At 48.5% G+C, this 21,748-nt stretch overlaps 1 protein-coding gene across 4 annotated transcripts in view; it reads left to right on the forward strand.

The window, feature by feature from the left end:
* Positions 1–21,748, forward strand: part of TNRC18 (trinucleotide repeat containing 18) — a 54,272-nt gene that overhangs the window by 30,156 nt on the left and 2,368 nt on the right. For all 4 annotated transcript variants that reach the window (XM_085074505.1, XM_085074509.1, XM_085074508.1 and 1 more), the window contains 15 exons: positions 252–426; positions 1,463–1,826; positions 3,753–4,043; positions 11,070–11,309; positions 13,220–13,662; positions 14,483–14,647; positions 15,427–15,568; positions 16,005–16,122; positions 16,394–16,469; positions 16,762–16,870; positions 17,793–17,909; positions 18,185–18,349; positions 18,906–20,200; positions 20,520–20,756; positions 21,223–21,297. In XM_085074505.1, coding sequence (XP_084930631.1) covers positions 252–426; positions 1,463–1,826; positions 3,753–4,043; positions 11,070–11,309; positions 13,220–13,662; positions 14,483–14,647; positions 15,427–15,568; positions 16,005–16,122; positions 16,394–16,469; positions 16,762–16,870; positions 17,793–17,909; positions 18,185–18,349; positions 18,906–20,200; positions 20,520–20,756; positions 21,223–21,297 — 4,012 coding nt within the window. The remainder of the gene's footprint in view (positions 1–251; positions 427–1,462; positions 1,827–3,752; positions 4,044–11,069; positions 11,310–13,219; positions 13,663–14,482; positions 14,648–15,426; positions 15,569–16,004; positions 16,123–16,393; positions 16,470–16,761; positions 16,871–17,792; positions 17,910–18,184; positions 18,350–18,905; positions 20,201–20,519; positions 20,757–21,222; positions 21,298–21,748) is intronic.

Below are 21,748 nucleotides of genomic sequence, written 5' to 3' on the forward strand. Positions count from 1 at the left end.
AGAGCCTGCCTTGCAGGTCTCTGATTTCAGGCACCCTCATCTGTCCTGATGGCCAAGAGTGTGCACAAAGGCTCCTTGGCTCTCCAGTTCGGTGGAAAACCTTGTCCAAACTGCTGTCACTTCACAGTGGACTTGGCTCCCGCTGAGGATCCCCACTGTCCTAGGAGGCATTTAACCTCACTTTTGAGCTTGCTGGGGATCACAGGGAGGAAAGCCACCCCACCTTGATCCATCCTGTGCTTGGCTTGCAGACTAAGCAAGTCCTTGTTGCTCTCTGAAGACTCTGAAACTGGTGAGGGCATGAAGAAGAGGCACAAAGGGGCCCTCCCGGAGGAGGACGAGGACATGGAGAGCAGCAGTGGCAAGATGAAAGGGAGGAACCCGAGCTGGGAAGAGCATGATGCATCTCCCAGCTTCTCAAATGAGGTCAGTGCTCTCGTGGAGAACATGGAGCCACGGGCCAAAAGCCCATCTCTTTCCTGCTTTGCTGGTGTTGGCATGGAATCCTGATCTTTCAGTGTCTGCTTTCAGTTCACATGGGTTTAGATGCTCCTTGTGAGAGGATTGTGTGCAGTGGAGGGGCTAACATTGGCTTACAGAGGGTGAACCTCTGTAAGGCAGCAGAGCCAAGTGCCTTGGAGGCAGCTGGGGCATTCAGTGCTGCACTGGCTCTGAATCCAGAGCAGGGCTTGTCTTACCCCTTTGTGTATCAAAAGAGCTCAGGGGAATGGACCTCCTGAAGCAAGGGAGGAATGGGAGCACAACTTTGCTGTTTCAAATGCAGGGTTTTCTTCTGCTCCTTTTTGTGGCAATGAGATATTTACTGGAGCTTTAAGCTGCTGATGAAATCCAAAATGCGTGCAGGCAAAGTATTGAGTTAGAGCTGCTGTTATCTAGCTGTAGCACATGTAAAATATATTTGCTTTTTTCAAGAAGCAAGAAAATACGGAAAAGGATGTAACAGCTCTGGCTGGAGTGCAGTGGTGCTGATGCTGAGAGGCATTTGGGTTTTTTTTGGCATCCCAGCCTCTGGAGCCGGTTGATTATGTGGAAATCCATATTTATTTGGCTGGGTTTTGGGTAAAGAAGATTTTTAATCCTTGTGAATTAGAGAGAAGCTTGTAAAACCAACCCAAACATGCCCTAAAAACCAGAAGGTGTAGAGAAAAAAGAGCTCCAAAGCATGTTGTTCTGTGAACATATTTCTTTTGGAAGAACATTCAGTTTTTCTAAGTTAATCTTGCAATTTTGCAGTGCTCAGTAAGAATAAAACTGTACTGTTTGCTGACATCTTCCTCTTCTTCCTCCCTAGAACCAAGGTGGGTTATGGCAGCTGGGGCTAAGATTATCACCTTGAGGCTTTACTAACTACATGCATAAGACTGGAGGGCTAGTAAAATCCTTCAGGTCTGCCATGATATCTGCTCTGTGTTCACCTTGTCTCTTCCTTTCACCTCGGCAGTTAAAGCTCAAAAAGAAGAAGATGCCATCAGATCAGGAGCAGCTGGCCAGCAAGCTGGACAAGGCCCTGTCTCTCACCAAACAAGACAAGCTCAAATCCCCCTTCAAGTTTGCTGACAGCTCAGGGGGAAAGCTCAAAACCAGTGGAGGTGGCAGCAGGTACCTCCCAGCCCACGAGGCCCTGCCGAGCAAGGAGGAGAAAAAGAGCCTGGCCAAGAACCTGGGCCTGTCACTGAAAACCACCAAGGAAGGTAAAAATAAAGTGACTGCCAAAATGAAGAAGATGGAGGTGGGGTTAAAAGTCAAAAATCAGCTCAAGGTTTCCCATTCACCAGCAATATCTGAAGTTAGCAGCTACTCCTATAGTAAGTAACCTGTCTTTTATCTCTTCTGTCTGTAGAGGGGAGGTTGTGGTGGGGGTTTCTGGCCTACAGAAAGGGGTCTTGCAGATGGGTGTGGTTTTGCTTGTGAGTGAAAAGTGACTTCCTCATTCCAGTGAATGCTGCTGCATCTTTGGGGTCAGCATGGGCTGCCTGCCCAAATTGCTGGCCAAGGGGTTGCCAGGATAAATATGTCTCTTCCTGACATTTGTTGTATTCATCATCAGTGAGGAAAAATGCTTCAAAATAGAAGTTCACCCATGTTCTGGGTTTTGGTGGGAGTAGACACTCTCCTTCTATCTGTCAGATGAGTGTGTGGAGCCTCTTCTCTAGGAGTTGGTTGACTTTTGAAGTCATTGTTGAGTTCAGTGAGGTTGACTTTAGGATTATGCAATGGAATTTATAGGAAAGGAAAAGCCTGCCAGTGACGCTGAAGTTCCTGAGCATCTTCCTGCCCTTCAGTGTCATGGCTTGGTTCCTGGCTGGCTGTGCTCAGCCTTCCCATCTGTCTCATCAGTGTTTGTCCCCAACCCACATCGGTGTGGTGATTGTTACTTCTGAACTCAGAGTGTGCCCGAGTGAAGATTCCAGCAACTGACCCCTGTGACAGAAGAAAAAATTGGAATTGCCAACAGCGTTGGGAAAACTGTAGAACCAAACATAGGAGAGTCTTTAACAGTTCAGGCAGACATTGGGGCAGAGTTTATGGTCTGAGACCGTTGTGTAATGGTCTCAGCTCACTTGCACACGCATCCTTCCCTTTGCTTGCAGCTATTTAAAACCATGTTAAAACCTTTATGGGGTGTTTGTGTGCGTAACAAATATATCTCTTGGTGCAACACTAGTTTAGAAATTTCACTAATGGGGAAGATGAGCTAGTGGCTCTCCAATGGAACAAATGTTTGGCATGAAATTAGCCATTTACATGGCGAAATAGGAGACATTGTGTCCACTGGACTTGAACACAGCCTTTGGCTTATTGTGCTGTACACACTACCCAGCAGTTCTGTTCTTGAATGTGCTTCACTCCCGAGGACAGACATGTGTCTCCTAAACTGGGAGCTCTGGAGCTAATGGGAAGAGGAATCATTGGGATGATGCTGGAGCTAAACCCTTGGCTCAAGGCAGAGGGAGCTTTTATGGTGCCCTTGCACTTGGTACCGTGGTTTTATGAACAAAAACTCCCTCCTAGACATAAGAGAGCTTATATCTGACCACTGTCCAGTGAGTGTCCTAGTGAAGGAATGTGCCCCTTTGTCACGCAGGTCTCAGCTCAGGATTGTTGTGACTGAGGAAATGGCTCAGCTTTGGTTTTTCAGCTATGCCCAGGTTCAGGGGAAGGGCCTCAGCCTGTCATTTGGTCATTCAGGCGTGGTGAATTTGGGGAGGCAGGTCGAACATATGGCAGCAGCTTCCATGACTGGTGGGCTGCTCATGTGGAGAAAGAGGTGGGACTGGCGCCAAGTCCTTCCACCTCCTGACCTCAGGGTTTTCTACGCGGAGTCCTGAAAACTTTGGGCACAGATACAAAGGGTGAGCTGAGCATCTTACTCCTGCAAATTTTAAGAGAAGTCAGGTGTCCAAAATAATTTGTGTATTTGGGCTTTGGGCCTCCTAAACTTGCCATCCTTCATGTCTTCCTCTCCACAACCCAATGCAGTGGAGTTGGGGAGCGAAGCCACAATGTCCGTAATGCTGTGGAGCTGATGGCGTGTCTTGTCTTAAGGAAGGATAAGAGGTGGAGAGTGTCCATTAGTGACAGAAAGAAGGAAATGTGAATTTCTGTGTTTGTTGAGTGCAAAGCTCATGACGGAGCACCTGGGCAGGGGTGGACAGCGGCGGCACCAAAGCCCCCAAAAGCCCCAAACCCCCTTCAGCCATGTAACCCTCTTCCCACCGCTTTGATCACAGATACAGACTCGGAGGAGGAGGAGGAGGAGGAGGGATCCCTGAGGGACGAGTGGCCAGCACAGCCCCCATCCTCCGCCAAGCCGCGGCCGCCCGGCCTGTACAGCTCGACGGCCAGGAAGGCTGGCCGGGCGGCCGGCGGCCCCAGGGTGACCCCGCGCAGCGCGGTGGTAGCCGGGCGGCCGCTGAGGCCCAAGGCGGCGGCGGGGCGGAAGCAGCCGTTCTGCCTGCTGCTGAGGGAGGCCGAGGCAGGATCTTCCTTCAGCGACTCCTCGGAGGACTCGTTCGATCAAGGTTATTAATTTATAGCAAGCGCAGCCCGTGCCGTGGCCGTGTGGGAGCGAGGTGGGGCTGAGGGGCCTGGCGGGCAGGGTCAGCCATTTTGATGGTCGCAGCCAGGGCGGCCATCTTTGTCCTTGGCAGCGTAGCCTGCTTTATCACTCCACCGTTATTTTTTATCCTTTTTGTACCTGTATCGTTGTGATATTTTTACTGGCTGGCTCTTTTAGAGCTTTTATATCGACTGGGTTTTAGTGTCCACCTCTCCCTGCTTTCCTGTTCCCTTCCTCCCTTCAGTTTTAACCTCACTTCCTTCCTTGCTGCCACCACCACCATTTTATTATTATTATTATTACTATTATTATTATTATTATTATTTTAATTATTATTATTTTATTTTGGCATGAGCCTTGTCGAGGTTTGAAAGGAGCTTTTTAAATTACTTTCCTTTTTTTCCTCCTTTTCCCCCTTTTTTCCCCACCTTTTTTCTATTCCCCTCCTTTTTTCTTTTCCTCCTCTTTTTTCTCCTCCCTCCTTTCCCCCCGCCCTTTTTTCTTTTTCTTCCTCCCTCTTTTTTCTTTCCCACCCTTTTTTTTTCTTTTATTTTTATTACTGGGGTACTGTTGTGTGGCTGTGTGACTTGATGTTTGTACTGCGATTTGGTTTACCAAGCTTTATTAAACATACCGAGTTCATTTTTAACTAAACCTGTGTACCTTGTCTCTCTTGCTGTGTCTCTTATCAGGCGATTAGGTTGCCGCTTCACTCCATCCTGCTCTGCATCCCCCTCCTGCTCCCACTCCCCATCAGTAGAACTGGAATTAACCTAGTCTGGGGTACTCTCTATTATTCAAATATCCCTGCTGCCTTTGTCCAGATAAAGCCTAGGCTTCCCCCCTTCCCCTCAACCCCTTTAATTTAATTTTTATTTTGTTCAGCCAGTTTTGCTTTTATCTTTTTCAGTTTGTTTCCTGATAGACTCTCTCTAGGCAGTCACATAAAACATGGAGGTACTTGCTCCTTGTTGCTGCTGAAGGAGGGTGCAGGGTGTATTTAACAGCCGGAAATTTTTCTTTTTAATTTTTTAAAACCTCTAGGTCAAGTTTTTACATTTCTTTTTGGTAGTAGTTTTTTTTTTTTCAGATGCCCAGACGTAACCCACGGTGTTCAAGGATGTGGCAATTACTGCATTAAATTTGACTCTGCAGTTTCCCTCCCTCACCCTCACCCCAATTTTTTTCTTGCAGCTTTTTTTTTTGTCAGCCTGTCATTAGTACTTCAGTGGGAAAAGAGATTACTTGAGACTTTTCCTCCAGAGACACAAGGGGTTTCTGTTTTAGAGCGCACTCATTAAATAATAATCATGGGGAAAGGTCATTTTAATGAGCCCTCAGCTCCCAAAAGAAAGTAGCTCGGCTGGGCTGAATGCAAAGCAAGAGCATCCCCAGTTGTTATCTAAGTTACATGGCAGAGCTGGATGTAGCCCAGCAAAAGCCTTTTAGTGTTTTACACTGCTCAGGGCTGTTAATTGAAAAACAGGGCTGGATAGTTCGGCTTTTGTTTTGGTTTTTTTTTCCTTTCTGAGTTTTTTGATGTTAATTTCCTCCCTGCACCTGTTTGGTTTTTCTTCCCTCCAAACCTAACCTCCAAAGAAAGATGATTTAAGCTTTAAAAAAAAAAAAGAAAAAAGAAAAAAAAGAAAATTATCAAACACAGCAGAAAGATACAGAATGTTGATTTGGTTTGATGTGGCTCTGGGCTGGACCCACCAATGCATTTCAAAGAAAACCCAAAAGAGAAATATATGTGTAAAAAAAAATTAAAAATTGTTCTTTAGAGAACCCAAAAAGTTGTGGGGATAGTGGATTTTATGTAAGGCTGAGATTGCCACATTTCCATGAAGAGTCTGCGTTAACTTCCATTCTTCCCTTCCCTGTTCCTTCCTGCATCTTTTCTTTGTTTGTTTGCTGCTGTTGGAAATTTTGAGGATATCAATCCCTTTTAGGTGCCAAGTTCTTGAGGGGGTTTTGGGTTTGCTTTTTGGTTTTGCTCCAGGTAAGCAGAGAGGTAACTTGTCCCTTTGTTTATTTTTCAAGTAACCTGTCTGCTTTATAAAAAAAAAACCCAACTAAAAAAATCCCAGTTTTATGGGATAAAATCTGGGGAGGGGAGGGGATATGGGAGGAGGTTGGGGAATCTGGAACAAATGGGGAAATGTATTGTAAATCCCTCTGGGGTGTCATTTAATGGTGGGGAAACCAAAGATGCAAAACCCCCTGGGGTTTGGGGTGGGTACAGAGAGGGAGGTGGGAAGGGATTATTGCTTACAATTTGGGGTTTTTTTTCCCTGCAAATGAATTTTTTTTTGTTGTTGTTTCTTGTCAGAAGCATTTCTTGAAGGGATATTTGGGTAATAGGGTTTCTAATGGCTTTCCCTGAATACTAAACCGATTAATAACCTCAGCTTTTCTAGAAGTGCTCGCTTTCTCCTTGCAGCTGCTTGACCAACCCTTTCACCCCTGCCCCTATCCATGATGCTTTGAATGTCTGTGTCGGTCTCTTGCATTTGCTCTCACGCTGCACTAAAGAAGCAAAGTGGTTGGCTGGTTGTAGGGCAGACACTTCTCAGCGAGGGTCACTAGCCATGAACCTGAACCTTGACCATTGTTATGTAGGTAGGCAAAATAACTTTTCTTTATGTCATCTGTCAGCCTCAGACGTTTCGATGTTGCCTCCATGAATAATGACACGTAGCTCTTTGCATTCTCTTGGTTATTTTAATTTTGAAGATGATTGCTGTCCGCTTTCGACTTTCCTCTGTCCATAGAGAGTCTCACATGGAAGGTTTGCACGTGTGTGTGTGTGTTTGAGGACTCCAGAAATGCTTCACTATTTGCAGAACTTTTTGAGAACCCCTTAGCCCAGCCAGTGGAAGGGTTTGCAGATGGGTCCAAGATGCAAACCTGAAGGGTTTATGGGCCATGGTGCAGAAATATTCCCCTGTCAGGGATACTGGCTGGCCCTCTGTGTCAGATGTAGGATTAGCTGCAGGATGACCTGTTTTCTGTCATCTGGTTTGAGATAGACGAGGAGGGGACATGCTGCTTTCTTACAGACCAAACATCATGTTGCCATTCTGATAAGAGGCAAAGCTTGTGTTTTTTAATCCAGTGACCTTGGAGAGGAAACTGCTAATGTGGGCTAAAGCCCACCAGGATAGGTAGTTCCTTGAGCTTTCTGAAACCAAAGACCCATAGGTCCTCCTCGTCCACACTCTGTTTTCCTTAAAAATTTAGTACCTTCTTCCCTGTTCTCTTTTCCCTAACTTGGAGAATAATTTTGCCCCAATTAAAAAAAAAACAAAAAACCAAAAAAACAGTGAGTGATAACCAGTTCCTTACACAGTCATTCCCATGTGATGATTGTAAGATTTTAAAATTTTTCATAAGCACTTCTGGAGTCAACAGCACAGCACATATGGGGGGGAAATCTTCCAATGATGAGACTTGGCTTATTTGGGGGAGAAAAAAAAAAGGTACAATCTTAAATTGGACATTCAAAAATAAGTAACCTCCAGAATTTGGACAGATCCCAGAAATCAGATGTTAATGACCCAGTAGCTGTCTAAAGTCTGCCTGTACTTAGCCTGCTTTGTATGCTGTAGGCTTGCTTGGTGTTATGAGAAAATCATGCTGTTTATTTTTACAATGTGAAATGACTGTTTTAAGTGTGTGTTTTTACTCCCTCCTTTCCCCAGCCTTTCCTCTTCACACCCCCCTCAACCCATCTTGTTACATACATCAGTCTCTAAAAACCAAATTGCTTAACCAATTTCTGTTCATCATTAACAAATCTTCATTTACTGCTCTCCTACAGTAAAATACCGTGGCAGCTTAGCTGTTAAAAGCAACGAGAAAACTTAGTATTTTGAACTGGGTTTGGGTTTTAATTCAATGCAGGTAAAAAAAAAAAAATTGGCTCCAGTTTATCTGGCATCAGTAGCATTTGAATATCAATGTATTGTTTGTTTTGGCTGTGGAGTTGTATGTGCACGTGTGGTTGCATGTGTGGGTATATACACACATATACATGCTCTTAAAAATGTCAATTAGAAAAGATATTTTTAACTTTGAGCATTTTCCCTTTACCTTTGCTCACTGTTAACGGAATTACCATTGAAGGAAAAAATGATTTTTTAAAAAATCTTTTCCTCGTCGCTAGCTAAAAATCACATTTTCAGGACAAAAAAAATATATATTGAGGCTTCAATTGTACAAAGGCATCTGTGCATAGTTAATTTTAGACCCACACATAGTTTGGGTACAGTAGGAGTAAAACTTCTGCTTCCCATTAAATACAGGCACCACGAGTCTCTCCAAGGAGCCGTGCAGATGGACAGAGAGCACCAGCAGCTTACTTGCCACCATGGCCAGAAGTTTGGGGACTTAGTTTAGAAGCATGTGGGTTTGGAGCAGGGCCCCAAATGTCTTCTTTTTGCTTCATTTGTTACTTTTTGTCCCTTGGGAAATCAGAAAGAGGAGCAGGGACTGTGTTGTGCATGTGGAGTGGGGTTAGCAAGATCTGTCCTCGCCATGAGAGGTGGAGGAGGATAGATCTGTGCTGTGAATGTGCTAAAATGGGGTTATTTTCAGGCTGGAAATTGTATCTCCTGCAGATAAAAATATAAGTGTTGTGGTGAAAATGCTGACAAGGGACTGTCTGCAGTTGTCTTTCCATAGTGTGACGCCGTGTGTGAGCAGGAGGTTGGAATAACCTCCAGGTACCTCATTGTGTCAGGTATTTTCTGTAGCGTGAGGAATAGCCACTGCCATCCTGGCTTTTAAATCTGTTTTACCTGAGTGCCTCTGAAATACTGGAGCTGCTGGGCACCCTTTTGCCCTTGCACAGGCAGCCTGTAAGTGCTGGAGGAATGGTGCTGCTGATGTGGCTGAGCCAATGGGGCTAGACTGGTCATGAAGGGATTTTCCTACAAACTTTCCCCTTTTTTCCCCATTTTCCTCCCCAAATGCTCACTGAGCCGCTCTCCTCTCAGCCACTCTCCTCTCATCCTCTCCAGTTCTCCAATGAGGGGCTGTACAGGTTGATTTTTTCTTTCCCCCCTCCCCCCATTTTTGCTGAAAATTACTGAATTTCAGAGATAGAAGGGATGTGTGGAGAAGGTCTTGCTACCCCACAGGGTGTCATTGAACTCAGGCATGGTTTTGCTGCTTTTCAGGCAGGTGGTTTTCACATCTCAGAATAAAGTTCATCTGGATTTGTTTTCTTTTTGGCAAAATGTGATATAAAAACAGCAGTTGTGCCCTGTTTTCTGGTAGGGGAAGGAATCTGATCCCAATTTGCTGTGGATTTTTTTTTTTTTGCATGTGGTTTTTATGCAAGGAGTGAACAGGGCTGCGGATTTCTTGGTATTGACTGCAGGACTGTAGGTTTAGTAGCATTTTTATATCACAAGGAACCAGCCTGAGCAACTGAAATGGGGATGGGATTTTTATGCAGGTAAAAATTAGTATTCTGTGACTATCAGATGTACGCTACAGAGATAAACTGTCCTTTAATTTAAGGTTAAATTAAAAAAAAAAAGAAGCAAAAAAAGCTGCCAATTACCTCAGTTGATAAAATACAAGGATGAACATTGTTTTCTGATATTCCTGTTCTTTCTAGTATCATGGAAAAATAACACTTGTGTTATTGTATTTTTTTTTTCCTGAGCAACCAAGTGTTGAGGACGTTTTTATCTATCCCAGAGGGCATATGTGAAAAGAAAAGGATTTTCATGTTCATTCCAGCTCATTTTGAAGGGATCTGGTTTCTCATTTGGCTGGATTTCAGACGCAGGGATAGTGGCTGGTAGGAGCTGGGGAGTGGGTTCAGAACAGGGCTCCTGCTAGTGGTGGAAATTTTCCAGCAGCCTCAGTGATCCTACTTAAGCCCTCAATTTCAAGAGAAATGAAATATCTTTTCCAGACCCACTTTTCTCAGTTAAATATATATATATTTTTATAGATCTGTGTGCTCATATATGTGTGTGTATAAGTGTGTGTGTGTGGTATATGTGCATTTGTGAAGTGGCTTGCTCCCCAGCACTCACTGGATAAATGCTGTTAAAATTAATTGCCTCTGAGCTGCTGACAGACTCTTGGGAAGCGCTGTAGGGAGGGAGAGGTGCCACTTTCGGAACATCTACCCCCAAAATACCTGCTGTATACACACCCCAGAGGAAACCCTCAGCCCACTGCTCTGCAGGTGTCAGCCGAGGCAGGCAGCGAGGCTGATTTCTTTGCCAGAATTAGATTTTGGCTGTGGGCTGCTCTTCCTGCCTGTGCTGAGCTGGGCTTCCCTATCCCGAGCTGTAGAGAGGGAAATGAAAGGCACGGAGAGTTCTGAGGCAGAGTGTTTAAATGCTGCTCGTTGTCTCCAACACTACCTACACTTTCCTCCCTTATGCATTCCAAACCCATTGCTTTCAAATTATTGTTTCTCCCCTCCTCTTTGCATTTTTGCTTCTTGCCCCTTCTCCTCCCTGTGTCCCCCCACCTCCCGCCATGGCACAGGCTGCTCTCTGGTATTCCCCTTCCATGCTGATCTCTGATTCTGATTACAGTAATGGATTTCATTATGGAGGAAGTGGTGGTGGGTGGGAGGGGAATCCCACAGCTCCCAGGTTGGGATTTTCAAAGGAATTAAGCTTTTAATTCCTCCTGAAAGCTGTAGGGAAGGGGTGGCTGGCATCCTTTTCAAATCTGCCAACACCCTGCTCTCCCCTCCCTCGCCTTGAGTGGGTCATCTTTGCCATACCCTGTATTGCTGTGTCCTTCCAGGGTGGTGGCAGGCAGGGTGACAGCGGCTCTATGGCCGCAAGGACACGTGTGTGTCCATGGCCAGCATCTCGTGGCTCAGTCCTGGGTGGCTCAGTGCCACTGAGGTGGGCACAGGGCAGCAGGAGAGTTGCGGTTCGGGTTGGGAATGTGGCTGGCGCACAACTCCGTGAGATTTGTAATGGGCTCCCTGTTTTCTGCGTAGATTCCAGCTCAGAGGAGGAGGACGACGATGAGGAAGAGGAAGAGGAGGAAGCAGAGGACTATGGCACAGATGGCACAGACAGGCTGTCGTCACCTGCCCTGGATGAGAGTGGCCTGGGCCTTCTGGCCAGGTTTGCTGCCAGCGCCATGCCCAGCCCCATCGTTCCCCCTCCGCTTTCCATCATCCAGCTGGAGGCCAAGCAGAAGGCGAAGAAGAAGGAGGAGCGGCAGAGCCTGATGGGTGAGTTCTGTGGTTTGGGGTGGTGCTGTGGAAGGTGGAAGGTTTGGGAGGTCCCAGCTGTGTTGCAAGAGAGCAGGTTGTGTACCCAGACACTGAGCTACCCTTTCTTTGCTTTGGCTGCTTGGTGCTGATGCTGAAGGTGGAGAAAGTGGCCTGATAGAGAAACAAAAACCAGTAATGGACTTGGCAGGTTTAGCAGCTGCAGCCATGGCTTCCCTAGGGACAGCAGTGGCTTTGTCAAAGTTTCCCCTTTTCCTACTTGGCAAATTCTCAACAAGACATGCTGCAAAGGGAAGCAGTGGGATGCTGCATCCCCTTGGACAGAGTGCAGAAGGCAGTGAAGTGCTGTTACAGTTTAGGGAAGGAAGCATGTGCTAAATGCAGCTGATCTTGGATACCCAAGAGAAGCAGAGACACCCAAGCAGAAGAAAGGCTCTTTCAATCAGCCCATCCCATCAGCTTCCTTATAGAAACCAGCCAGCGAGACTTGAAACAACCATTCCTTCCTCTGCTCATGTGTTTGCAGTACCAGGATCTGGGTTTCTGCCCTGTCTCTGTCTCAGTTTCAATGTGTTGGGAGTTTCATTTCTTCCCCTCCCCATGCCCTGCTGCAAAAATGCCCATTGGTGACATTGTTCCTGGTCAGACAGATCTCTGTGGGTTCCATTTATAAATTCTCTATTAATATTTATTAAGTGATAATGGAATTTATAGCATGCTTCAGAATGGAAAATGATGTCCTCCTAAGGAGCCTGGCTTGTTTTAGCACTGTTTCCATGCTATATTAGGCTTTTGCCAACTTGTTCCAACAGCCTCTGTTAAGAATTTATTGTCTTGTAACCTGCCCTCCTTGAAACTGGAAGCATCTAGAAATTACCTCATGCAGTAGTGAGAGAGGAGAAGGAGTGTTTTAATTTCCAATGGGTTTTTCATTTTGAGCCTTGCCAGCTTTGTTTTTGACATGCTGGCTCTTTTTCTGTTCATGCTGGGGCTGTCTCAGGGGAAGAGGTTTGGGCAGAAGATGAGAGCAGTTTCCTGCAGACTGAATTTACCCAGGAAAGTGAGTGTATTTGAGGGAAGGACTGAGAGAAGATGTTTTCTTGGCTTGTGCCATGTACATTTTCATTTTCCCACCTGAATGTTGTTTACCTGCCTCCTGCCCGTGTTGCTGGGTGTGTAAGTGCTGCCTCGGTTTCCCTTCTGCCCCTGGAAACATGATCTTGGTTTCCTTTATCAGGTTCAGGGGAACACAGTGAAGATGGGGAGCATCTTGGCATTACTATGGTATTTCTGGGTACTGCTGTGCCCATGGTGCTGAGCAGAGGCCAATGTGAGGGGAATTCCATTTGCCACAGACAAAAGATCATTTACCTCTCTTGACTTTAGGGCGACTACTTGAGCCAATGAAAAGATCTGCGGTGTCTGTTGGCCAATAGGAAAAAATAAGCTTGAAATATGGGTTTATTCCAGTTGTTAAAAGACATTGTTCTCCTGAAACAAAGGTGAAACTGGAGAGGGCTCCCATCAGGAGGGAAGGAGGGATCAGCTTGTGGAGTTTATGCTTGGCTTCAGCTGAGCAGCTCCTTTTTGAGGAGGGGCATGTTAAAGTATCTTTTCTCTTTGGTGCTTCCCTGCAGGGTTTTGCTTGAGGGAGAAGGGAGAAAATGGAGGCAGGGAACATACTGAACCACACTGCCCAAATGGCTGGGCTCTGGTTTGGAGCAGGGCAGGCTTATTTCCAGGGAATTTCCACAGAGTTTTATGGGTCAGAAGTGGAGCTGTGATTGATGTGGGGATTGGAAAGGGGAACAGGCACAGCATCTCCCATGGAGCCCAGAAGTTTCCAGCAGGATTTGTCCCCTCTTGGCTCAGCCAGGGCTTTGACTGATGGTTAAATCTTTTGCACCTAGGGACAGAGTTTGAGTACACCGACTCGGAGAGTGAGATCAAGATCAGGAAGAAGTCTCCTTCAGGGCTGCTGCGTGGAAAGAAGGGGCCGCTGGAGTCCAGCAGCATCCCGCCAAGCCAGGCCCCCAGCAGCCTCGACTCCGGATCTGGGAGCGCTGACAAGACCAAGCTGGGCTCTGAGAAAGGCCGCAAGCTGAAGAAATTCAAATCCCCCAAGGACCTGAGCTTTGAGTTCGGGCTGGAGGCCAGCGATGATGACCTGTGGAACCGGCGCCGGAGCGAGCGGATCTTCCTCCACGATGCCACCACGTCCTCGGCCATGCTGACATCCACGGCGCCTGCCAGCTCCACCCCTGTCTCCAAAGCTGGGCGCTGTAGCAAGGGGGCCCCAATGAGCCCCAAAAAGGAGAGCAGCAAGGGGAAGGAGAGGAAGGAGCTAAGCAAGGTGAGGAATGTGCTGTCCAGATTGGGGTTGGGGTGCTTGGGGGCTGAGGGTGAGGGGAGGGACATTAACTCCACTAAGGCAGAGAAGTATAGTCCTGTCTCAGCAGTTGTTTGGCTGCCCCTTGTCACCCCTGTCAGCTTCATGTACACCTGGAGGATCTGTCAGACTTGGATCTGACTTGCAGGGAGTAAAAACCTGTTGTGTTTGAACAGGACTGGTTACTTCTGTCACCCTCCATGTCCCAAGTACTTTCTGTTTGGGTGGCCAGAGTCGACAATTCTGCATTCAAACATCTGTGAAATCTCTCTCCCACTCTCTGCACGATCTTGTCTTCTTGCTGAGCTGTGGCCCCTGAACTGGCCTTTAAGGCTGTTCACCTTTTATATGGTAGCTTATGAGTGCTGTCCCTGGCTGGATGTGACAGTCATCTCTGGGTTACTGGCTCTTCATCTCAGCTGAATGCTTGGCTCCCTCTGGCTCCAGTTCAGTTCATGGCAGTATTATGGAGGAACACTGATGGGGAGAGTTAGACAAGTTAGTTGTGACATGAGGCCAGCTGGGATCATCTTGGAGCTCTTTGGAGGAAGATTTGATGGGCAGGAGTTGCTCTCCAGGGTAATGAAAAGCTTTTCCCAAAATGTGTGAAGCTAGAAGGCAGAGCTGGGAGATGTAGGATGTGATGTGGGCAGTGAACTAACTGCTGGCTGAACATAATCCTACCTGTGCATAGCTTGCCTTGCTCCACCTTTTCTCTTTCCTGGAGCCCAGATCTTTACCAATCTTCTCTTTACTGATTGAAGTGTTTTGGTTTTATTTTTAGCAGCGGAAGAAGGGTAAAGAAACACCCTGCTGCTCCTCCTCCTCATCCATGTCTCCTCCTGGCATCCTCAGCTCCCCCTCTGATGTTCGGGTCAGCCTGGCAAGTGCCCTGGGCTCCACCAAGAAGAGCAAAGCAAAGGTGAAAGCCAAGGAGGTGAAAAAAGAGGTGAGGGGCTGGTTCTAGTGTGGCTGGGCTGGAGGGTGGCTGGCAGAGCCCTGCTGTATGCTGGACTGTTGCAGTGTGAGGCAGGGAAGACGCATGTGTAGGTTTTGGGGGGTGTGTTACAGGCAAAGTGCTGCTTTGAGAAGCCTAAAATCCAAATAAGACTGTCAGGCAGTACCTGCTGCTACCATCTGGTGTCTGTTTGCCTTCATCCCCCCAATTAGTGAGCAGGCAGGATTTTCTCTGAGGCTGCCATGGGGTGGAGGGAGAGCTTGCATGGATAGCAAGGACCAAGGAGATGGTGATGAAGCAGCCTTGCTCAGCACTGGGTCACAGCTGGTTTCTTCTCCACTGCTGTAGCCTGTCCTGTCTCATAACACACATTGCTGTTTCTTCTCACGTGACTTCTGAGTGTGATGCTTATGATCTGCACGTAACAGCAAGGAACAGATCATGGGGATTGGAGAAGAAATAGGAGCAGTGCCTGGTGCCTGTTCAGTGAAGGCAGAGGTTGAAGAACACTGGTGAATGCAGAGCTAAACCACAGCTCTGCAGCATCTCTCCCAGCCTCCAGGAGAGAGGATGTGGGCAATAGCTTTCGGTCAACTGCTGGTGATGCTTGGGGATAAACACAGCAAAAATTTTGGGTGCACCCACTTAACTGTTTGTGAGATGAACAATTCCTGAGGATGGACACAGGTTTGTCCCGATATCCTCAGGTTATTTGTTGCTGGAGGAAGGTGAGATGGGGTCACACTGATGTGCTGCTTCCTCTCCTGCAGAACCGAGGGAAGGGAGGAGCTGTCAGCAAGCTCATGGAGAGCATGGCAGCAGAGGAGGATTTTGAACCCAACCAAGACAGCAGCTTCTCAGAGGATGAGAATATCCCACTGAGCATGCTGGTTGAGCGGCCACCCACACCAGGTGAGGGCAGGACTTCACAGGTAGAGGAGATGGGCAGGTTTCCTAAGGCTGCTCAGAGGACAACTGTGCTGCTTTCACATATTCCTCATCCAAAGCCATGAGTCCTTGGGGTGGAGATACCACTTTCTCAGTCAATTCAATAAAAAGTAAGTCTGATCATCATGGTTCACTGTGACATGTAGTTGAAGCCCAGTCTCTGAGTTGCCCTATTTTCATTTACTGATACGTTATTATTACCAAGAGGGGGACTTATTAGTTATCACTATTATTTTCTATTACCAAGAGCTAGCCAGAGAGAGAGCCCTTTCTGCAAAGGGCTTACTGGCCTTTTCCTAGGGGACAGTGATGCTGGGAATATGAAGTTTCTATCTCCCCTTGCTGTCCATCTTCCATGTATGGTGCTCTCTAATCCCCATCTTGCTCCAACACTTCACAGCTCCCCGCTCCTGCATCATTGACAAGGATGAGCTGAAAGATGGCCTGCGTGTCCTCATCCCCATGGATGACAAGCTGCTCTATGCTGGGCATGTCAAGACAGTGCATTCACCAGACATGTGAGTTGAGGGGCTGCTGGTTTTCCCCTGGGATCTGCCAGAAAATGGGGACATAGCTGCCGTGTGGATCGGTTTGGGGATTGCGTAGAGTTGGCTGCCCAGAGACTGACAGAGTCTAGCAGGGAGGGAAGGAGAGTTCACTGTGGTTTTTCAGCACCGAGGGAAATCCAATTATCTCATATTAAGTGCTCTCACATCCTCAGAGGGAGGCGTTACCTGGTCGGGGTGGTGTCTCCTGTGTGCTGTGTCTGACTGAGCCTTTGTGTTTCAGATACCGGGTGGTGGTGGAAGGTGAGAGGGGAAATCGTCCCCACATTTACTGCCTGGAGCAGCTCCTGCAGGAAGCGGTAGGTGGCTGCCTGTTCTCAGTGCCCATGTCCTGTTCTGGGGTGGGGAAACCTAGCTGGGAGCTTTCTCCTCCCCCAGCTGCAGGGATGCCCTGGTCCTGTCCCCATGGCCATTGTGGGCAGAGCTCCCCTTGGTGTGCTCACTGCCCTGTGAGCAGACAGGAGGCCATTTCCCAGCAGGGAATCTGTCCCCTGCCTTCTCCAGAGCTGCTTTGCTCCATGTCAGGTGTGGTGGGATTGTCTGTGCTGATGCCAAGGTGGTCAATAATTGTCTTTTTCTTGCCCTGAGCAGATCATCGATGTGAAACCTCCTTCAGTGCGGTTCCTGCCCGAGGGCACGAGGATTGCAGCCTACTGGAGCCAGCAGTACCGCTGCCTCTACCCAGGGACAGTTGTCCGAGGTAAGGCCACCCAGGCTGCTCTGTGCAGTGAACCTGGGATGCTTCAGTCCTGTGTGTCCTCAGGGATGTCAGGCATGTCTGGGGAAGCCCTGAGCTCTGCTGTGGGTGTCCTGGAGGTCAGAGCCTGGCACATTCTCTCCTTCAGGTCATGCTGATCTCATTAATGATGCAGATTTAGTAACATCCTGCAGGTTCGGGAGGAGGTCTGAGCAATTTAGGAGCTTAAAAATGCCAGGGACATTTAATACATTTCATAAAGTCAGAATTGACTCCAGGCATCAATGATTTCTGAGGTTGTGGAGGCTTCTAAATCATCTGGACATTCACAACTTTGCTCTGACACATAACTCTCCAATCTGGTCCTATTAAAAAGTTGGTGAATGGCTCCAGACAATTCTGTCATGGCTGGTCTTGATTTTGGGCTCTTGGTCACACTGTATGTGTAGAAAGGAATAATAATTTATGATTTATAAACCAGTAATGCTGATGCAAAAAGAGAGGGTGGCAACACAGCTTATTTCTCATGGAGAAAGTGAAAAGCAGCAGTTTGTGATTGCTGAGAGTAGTTACAAAATGCAGGTAAAAAAAAGATATTTCATTGAAAGGAGAGAAGTGAACTTCTGCAAGAATAGAGGGAAATAGTGGAGAGAGGTGGGAAATCAAACTGGAACAGCTGTTACTTTCTGGATCAGTGCTGCTGATGGGGAATTTCACACTGAGTGGGCTGGTTTAATGTTACCAGGGACTTTCCATTGCAGAGTGAGCCTTCTGTGCCCTCTCTGCATAGCCTAGGAAAGGTAGAGTGGCATGCTTCAGAGCTGGTGCAGCACCCCTGCCTTTCCCCATGTCCCCACTTCCCTTACAAGGGGTTTGTACTCTGATGTTTGCTCCTAATCCCATCTTCTGCTCCCCCATCCCACAGGAACCCTGGATCTGGAGGAAGATGGTGATCTCATCACAGTAGAGTTCGATGACGGGGACACGGGACGCATCCCACTGTCTCACATTCGGCTTCTCCCACCTGACTACAAGATCCAGTGTGAGTCTTTCTGTTCAGTGTTTTGCAACACACTTCCCACTCTGAAATATATGAAGTTTTGGGCCACTTTCCTCAGATTTTGGGACAAGTTCACAGACTTTGAGTCACAAAGATTGCACCATCAATTTTAGACACACACAGCTGGACTGGGATATCACCCATAAGGAGAAAGGCCCAGTCCCTATTGCAGATTTTGCTGGGATACTTTGCCTGTATCACATCTCTGTTTTCTGTGTTATTTGACTACATTTGACCATCTCTTTGACCTGTTCCAGGTGCTGAGCCTTCCCCTGCCCTTTTGGTGCCCAGCACCAAGCGCCGTAGCCGTAAATCCAGCAAAGACACTGGAGAAGGAAAAGAAGGAGCTTCCCTGGGGTCAGAGGAGCCTGTGTCGAAGGGCAAAGGGCGAGGGAGAAAGCCAAGTGTCAAGGCAAAAGCTGGTAAGTTGCCACCACTGCTAGACCTGGAGTTGAGGGAATCCTTGCAGTTCCCCACTGTGTTTCCCAATGTTCACCCCAAGTTAGAGACGTTGCTTGGAGCAGGATTTGGATGGGGATGGATGCACTGCTTGAGTGCAGAGCACCCATGCATCATCTCGCTCTGCTGTGGATACAGTTTGCAGGAGGCTAGCTCAGAACCTGGCCCATGCAGTGACAGCCTCCTTCTGTCAGTCAGGGACGTGGACCAGAGTCCCTTTTTCAGCTAAGCATCTCTGCAGCCATTGGCAGGGCCGAAGGTTCAGGAGATTTATAGTTTGGTTCTCCTGAAATTGAAGCAGCATCCCTGGGCACTGCCTGTTGTTGCTCACAGGTGCTGGCACCAGGCCAGGCTGTTCAGTGAGCATTGAGGACCTGTGTCCCTTTGGGGTACCTGAGCAGGCAGGAACAAGCTGTGCTTGGCCAGAGACCAGTCAGCACTGGTGTCTGGTTGTGTCTGAGCTAATAAAGCCCATCTGGAGGGATAACATAGTGCCCTTGTGCTTCCTCCCCTCTGCAGAAGAGGCTGCCTTGCCTGAAGAGAAGGATCAGGTGGAATCTTCACCTGTTACCTCCTCAGTCCCAGAGAAGCCAGCTTGCTTGAGCAAGCCAAGCATGAAGGGGTCACGAAAATCGCAACCGCTGCCGCCTGGAGGCTCTCCTGCTCCCACAGAGGAAAAGCGGTCAAAAGCCAGCAAAATGAAGATCTCCACTAAGCTGCACAGCCCCCCACAACCCTCTTACCAGCCTGCTGTGTTCGGCAGCATCCTTGGCTCAGAGCCCTACAGTGACCTCCCAGGAACTTTGGCAGCCTTTGGCTCCAGTGATGCTTCGGTGTCCAAAGCCAAGGCCAAGAAAGGGCGACCCACAGAAGAGACACAAGAGTTTGGCACCATGGTCAAGGCTCAGAGGAAACATGACAACGAAATCTTGATCAAACTGGACCATGAGGGTGTGATGTCTCCAAAAACAAAGAAAATGAAGGAGGCGATGAGGATGCTGGAGGACTCAAACCTGGCCAGTCGCAGAGATGGGAAAAGTCTCTTGGGGCTTGGCTATTCTGCTGCAGTGAGTGTGGAGGGCAAGCAGAAATCTTCCCGAGCCAAGGCAGCTGAGGGAGACCCTTCCCCTGCCAGCTTTGGAGGAAAGTTCGATGCCTCAGCAGAGAGTCTTGCTGCTTCAAAGGACCAGGAAGAAAAGGCAGCAGCTCCAGCAGCTGTTGAGGAATCTGAGAGCAACAGCAGCGACAGCAGCTCGGAGTCAGAGGGAGAAGAGGAAACTGAGAAGAACCGAGGGGAAGCCCAGGACAGCAGCTCAGCCAGCTCAAGAGCATCCACCCCTCTCTCTTCCTCCAACTCCTCCTCCTCTTCCTCTTCTAGCAGCAGCTCCTCATCCTCTTCCTCTTCCTCCTCTTCCTCCACCTCATCAACCTCTTCTTCATCAAGCTCCAGCTCTTCTTCCTCGTCCACTACAGATGAAGATTCTTCCTGTAGCTCTGACGATGAAGTGGCTGAGGCCCAGCCGAGTTCCTCGGTGCAGCAAACCCTCCCACCCAAGCAAACCAAGCAGGCAGGGAAATCCCGGGCGTCCTCCCACCCGCAGAGCCAGAAGCAGCCGGTGCAGCAGCCGGCGCAGCAGCCGGCACCGGCGCAGAGCGGCAACAAGAGCCGGCCCAAGAAGCGTGAGGGCATCCACCTGCCCACCACCAAGGAGCTGGCCAAGCGCCAGCGCCTGCCCTCTGTGGAGAACAGGCCCAAGATCGCTGCTTTCCTCCCGGCACGGCAGCTGTGGAAGTGGTTTGGGAAACCCACGCAGGTAAATGGAGCTTCTCCCACTGCTCCGTAGTGCTCGGCACTAGAGTTTGCTTTCTATTTCCTCTTCCCCTTTTCCTGGAGTGGTGGAGCTGCTGGCGTGGTGTGCCCTCAGCTGAGGCCTCCAGGTTGCAGGGAGAATGAGGTTGGGTTTCACTGTGTTGGGGGAGCCATCCTGCATGGTGTTTCCCTCTGCTCCAGTTCTGTGAGAATACTGTGGCTCTGCCAACAGCAAAGGGGCACATGTGAGACAGGGCAGGCAGTGGTGTGTAGGGAAAAACTTGGGATCCCTGGCTGACCATGCCATGATCCTCTCTTGGCAGAGACGAGGAATGAAAGGGAAGGCCAGGAAGCTGTTCTACAAGGCCATCGTGCGGGGCAAGGAGATCATCCGCATCGGAGACTGTGCAGTTTTCCTGTCCGCCGGCCGCCCCAACCTGCCCTACATTGGCCGCATCCAGAGCATGTGGGAGTCCTGGGGCAACAACATGGTGGTCCGAGTCAAATGGTTTTATCACCCAGAAGAAACCAACCCTGGGAAGAAACTCAATGAAGGCAAGGTAGGCTGGTCTCCTTTCCTGAGAGGGTTGCAAAGCTTCTTGCTCCCTTTTGTTTCCAGTGATGAGGAGAGCACCCAAGGCCCGGTTCTTTACTGGTACCCTGATGAGGATGGTCCCATCCTTTCATCTTGTAGGGTCTGCCTATGGTGTGGGTAAGCCTGGTGTTGGCCCCTTGAATGAGGGAGGGGGGGATTTTTCATACTAGGAAATAAAGACTTTTGTGCTAATCCAAAAAGAGGGCTCAAGAGTCAGATCAAGTCTTTAAAGTGTAAGAATGATGGGCCCAGTGCTCAGAAACACTGAATTTTGCATGTGTGCAGCTGGTTTACAGCAGGATTTATTCCAGTGGCAGTGGGCAGGGGTTGAAGTTCCAAAGCCACGTGTGGTGGGCAGGAGGTGATGGCATGGAAAAACAACAAATTCGCCATCTTTTCATTTCTGTTTCCTCTTTTCTTCTTGGGCACAGCGCTGGGATCAGAAATCGGGCAGGAGTCTGTCCACAGCTTTACAGGCATCCAACCAGAGGAAGGACTTTATGGAGGTTGGTGAGGTTGGGGGAAGGCTGGGAGGGAATGCTGGGTACCCTGTAACAAATAAATACTGCTGGGAAATGACCCCTAAACTTCTCTGGCTCTTGCTTTTTGCCTTGGCTGCCAAGTCTGCAGTGCCCAGGACTTGGGATGGATATTTCTGGGAGGGTGGAAGCAGCTGCAGGTGCTGGGCACAGGGAGGAACAGGGAGCTGGTATCCAGCACCCAGCTTTGCATTTTCATCCTTGAAATGTGGGTGACAAACTCCTGGCTTCCATATTTCCCCATACGTATTCTTGGCAGGCAGAGCATTCCCATCAGGGGGAGCTGAGTGAAAGGCAGGGCTCAGGTTCAGTGGGCTGGCTTTTGGGATGAGGGGGTAGATTTGAGTGTGAGGAAAAACACCATTATGATGGGTGTTTTTCCTACTTATTGAGAATGATGCTGTAAATGCTGTGAGAT

This window comes from Lichenostomus cassidix, chromosome 14 (genome assembly GCF_008360975.1).
Source record: "Lichenostomus cassidix isolate B80296 chromosome 14, HeHo_3.0, whole genome shotgun sequence".
Lineage (NCBI taxonomy): Eukaryota > Metazoa > Chordata > Aves > Passeriformes > Meliphagidae > Lichenostomus > Lichenostomus cassidix.